The 3,945-nt window shown below is 41.4% G+C and overlaps 1 protein-coding gene across 5 annotated transcripts in view; it reads left to right on the forward strand.

Annotated features, from left to right (window-relative positions):
- LOC114596873 (proline-rich protein 5) overlaps positions 1-3,945 on the forward strand; it is a 119,097-nt gene that overhangs the window by 48,486 nt on the left and 66,666 nt on the right. For all 5 annotated transcript variants that reach the window (XM_077930777.1, XM_028728696.2, XM_028728700.2 and 2 more), the window contains exons 6-8: positions 737-794; positions 1,894-1,985; positions 3,661-3,801. In XM_077930777.1, the coding sequence (XP_077786903.1) occupies positions 737-794; positions 1,894-1,985; positions 3,661-3,801 (291 nt within the window). The remainder of the gene's footprint in view (positions 1-736; positions 795-1,893; positions 1,986-3,660; positions 3,802-3,945) is intronic.

Below are 3,945 nucleotides of genomic sequence, written 5' to 3' on the forward strand. Positions count from 1 at the left end.
CCTGAGCTCTGTGTGGATTGTAGCTGAGGCAGATGCAGATCTAGTCCTCCCTAGCTTGCTGGCTACTAAATACCTAGCACAAGCTTCACGGATCTCATCCCCCTGCAACTTCCTCCTAAGACATCCGGAGCTTGCATGCTTGCGAGTTGCCTCCATTTTGCCTTGGCAACTGTTTCTACAGCTCTGCAGCTGCTGGCTTCAGCAGACTCTGCCAAGGGAGCTGCGCCAGTGGCTGGTGGCATCTTCTGCTATTGCACCTCATAACTGCAAGAATATGTGGTTGTTTTTCTGCAAGCTCAAAAATTAGAATCATACAAGCGTGTGATTTCTAAGCCAGCCCAGTCATGTGAGTTAGCACAAGGTTTTTAAAACAATCCTACACTAAAGTTTCCCCAGTGAGTAATGTGAGGGGTTGAAAGGAAAGCAGGATCTGACCCAGGCTATGCAGTCCAGTAAAATCCACACTATATAATTGTAGTTTCTTTGCTTATTGTCTGTTCCCAGGTTTAATTTTCCTGCTTTCACAGCACCATAAATATTAAGATGGGGCATCGCATACATTGCAATTACTATTCTCGTATCCCAGTAGAAGCTGTGAGCAATCCTCTTCTAATGAACTGCCATTTTAAAAAAAAACAAAATACCTTGTGGTTAAAATATGGAAGTAATAATCTATCAAAGATTCAAGGGTAGCAGCATAACATAAATGGAAAGTTGTTTTATGTTGTATTTGCAGAACCAGCTGCTTACAAAAGGCATGGTGATCCTGAGGGACAAGATCCGGTTTTATGAAGGTAATTGAGGCATCAGTTGTGCCTGGGGAGCTTGATCCAAAAGCGCATCCAAATCAAACCTCTTTCTTCAACTGGCTTCAAACCAGAACAACAGCCTGCTTCGGCCCCAGCAGTCGTTTAATGTTCCTGCCTGCTGAACAAGGAAATGAAGTTGGTCTGGCACATCAGCTGAGGAAACGGCAGCCTCCCATGTGGCTGTTTACCTTTTGCCTCAAATTATAAACCCCTTTATGATTAAATAGTCCTGTGAACATCAGTGAAAAACTGCAGAAGCCAATTCACTGAGAATGTTCCTTCCCTTAGACTCCACTCTTCTGTCAAATCCAGGTTTGCTTAGCTTCTGCACTGGAACTCCATTCTGTGACTTAAGGCCATTCTCTGGGACTTTAAAGCGCAGCGGGGCGGGGGCATGTCTCAGGGGTTGCACATATCTGGGGCTGCACATAAATCTCCCCTCACACACCTGCGAAAAAAGTAAGTTTGAATCTTATTAATTTAGGAGAGGATGTTAATCAGCTGCCTTTCAGGGGCTTGGTTTTATTGCTTTTTAAAAAGGAGGGTACACACAAACAGTCGTTAATTCATGCACACTTCGTTGAACTGGTACAAAATTATTCGAGCCTCACCAATGGAGCTTGAACAAAATCTACCTGATTCAAGAGGCAGGGTTTGCTCTTATTAGGCCTGATTCACAGTTTGCACAGCAAATAAATCTCCCGTATCTCTGCATGAACTTTCCTCTCATGTTTGAAGGAGATTCCCAGTGGTATGAACACAAGACTCCACAGTGAGTGTGCCATATCCATCTCGTGCATCCACGGTACCCATGAACTAAATGGTTGTGCCGCACAAAGCTCATCTGTGTGTTTAGCTGTTTGTCTTTCAAATGTATGCAAAGGGAAATGGAAAAGAGCTCCCTCCTTCATGTGTATTTTAAAGAAACAAGAAGTTCAACGTATGCAGAGTTCTGATGTGGCACATAATGCATATATTTGGTAGTTTGCTTTTCCACCTTTGTACAAAATACCCTTTTAAAAAGAACTCTTCAGTATGAGCCCTTGGACTAACTCCCCCCCCCCCCCCCCCTCCTAATTTGTAGGACAGAAACTTCTGGATACCTTGGCTGAAACGTGGGATTTCTTTTTCAGTGATGTCTTGCCCATGCTTCAGGCTATATTCTATCCTGTGCAGGTAAAATATTGCTCTGTTACTTTAGAATCAGGAAAAACCAGAAGAAGCTACTCTGCAGGTTGATCAGCCAAGAGCCAGACATCACAGCGGGACAACAGATGAGGAAATACTTCTGCCAAACACATGGGGGGGTGTTTTCATTATGGAGAATTGCCTGTGTAGGCGTGTCTCTCTTCATAGCATGATGTTCACAGTGTCACTAGAAAATTATAGCTTGAACTTTCAAAGTCCCACCACTTTCTCAGCCTAGAGGTGTCCAGTACCTCCAAAATAACTGGCTAGGATCCAGAGAATCAGTGGATTTGTTTTGCATTCCCATGGGCTATTTGGAGTTATGAGGTTTGGGGATTAGCTTTCTACACCACCACTCATCAATCCTGTGACTATCGCAAGCCACTTTCGAAATGAAGAGGAGTGTCAAAGAAGTTTGTAACTTTAGAGAGGTTTGAAAACAAAATATTCCTAAATACAATATCCTAAGAAACCTGAGTTAAATTCACCACTGTGATTAATATTATTTCGATAAACTTCTATCCCCACATAAAATGATCCAGATTATAATGGCAGAAATTTTCATAGAATTAGTCAGTTATAGGATTTCTATAGAACTACAGAAAGTCAATTACTAAGGATTAATAGATCAGGACAATAACTTTTGGAGGGCCCAAAATCCTTCTGTTGCATTTCCAATGTCATCACATTCCATACAAAAACAAATATTTATTATTATATATATCCATCTCCTTAACCAAACTCTTACCCAAAGTAGTAGTAGTAGTAGTAGTAGCAGCAGCAGCAGCAGCAATAGCAATTTTATTATTTATACGTCACCCATCCGGCTGGGTTTCCCCAGCCACTCTGACCAGCTTACAGCACATATAAAAACATAGTTAAATGTCAAACATTAAAAACTTCCCTATACAAGGCTGCCTTCAGGTGTCTTCTAAAAGTTATGTAGTTCTTGGTCTCCTTGACATGTGAAGGGAGGACATTCCGCAGGGAGGGCACCTCTGTCTGGTTCCCCGTAACTTCACTTCTGTCAGTGAGGGAACCACCAAAAGACCCTCAGAGAAACTCAGTGTCCAGGCTTGAACGATGGGGGTGGAGATGCTCCTTCAGGTATACCAAACCGAGGCCATTTAGGGCTTTAAAGGTCAACACCAACACTTTGAATTGTGCTCGGAAACGTACTGGGAGCCAATGTATTTCTTGTGGCTGAAATTATAGTTGGAGGGGGGGATTGCTCCATTATTCATATGCCCTCCCAAAAATTGAAAACTAGAAATGGAATTGATATAACCAGTCTTGATATTTTACATCATCTTTGCATTAATTTTTACATTATGAAACATATATGGCAGAAATCCGCCATTTTGATGGATTATATAAATTTAAAAAATGAAAGTAAATACCATCACAAAGGTTCCTATGGTAATTTCCCCATAATTATTTGGAATATTATAAAGGCAGAATCTGTTCATTGTTCTTCAGCTTATGAATCTCCATTTTGTCCTGATTGTACATAAAGTTTGTGTTCCTTACTGCTGAGACTAAATTAGGGAATCTTCCATTGAATCAAAAGGACTTAAGCAGCCTTAAGTGGCTTCCACAAATAAATCTGAAAGCAAGCAAACGACAAGTGTTGAAAACAACTTTCATTCAATTGTCTCTTTAGGGAAAGGAGCCCTCTGTCCGACAACTGTCTCTGCTGCACTTCAGGAATATTATAACTCTCAATATTAAATTGGAAGATGCCTTGTCCCGTTCCCGAGCGAGGGTTCCTCCTTCCATTATTCAGATGTTACTTATCCTACAGGTACAGATTTTTCTCAGATACATAAATCTGTGTTTGTGCATGACTTTAGCGTAACACACTGTTCAAAAGGACTTACTGGTGTTGACCCCTCTTAGAAGATGCTTTTGTTTACTCCGTTTGGTGACTCTCCGTGTAGCAAGAAGC

The sequence above is a fragment of the Podarcis muralis genome, chromosome 6, assembly GCF_964188315.1.
Source record: "Podarcis muralis chromosome 6, rPodMur119.hap1.1, whole genome shotgun sequence".
In the NCBI taxonomy this organism is placed as follows: Eukaryota; Metazoa; Chordata; class Lepidosauria; order Squamata; family Lacertidae; genus Podarcis; species Podarcis muralis.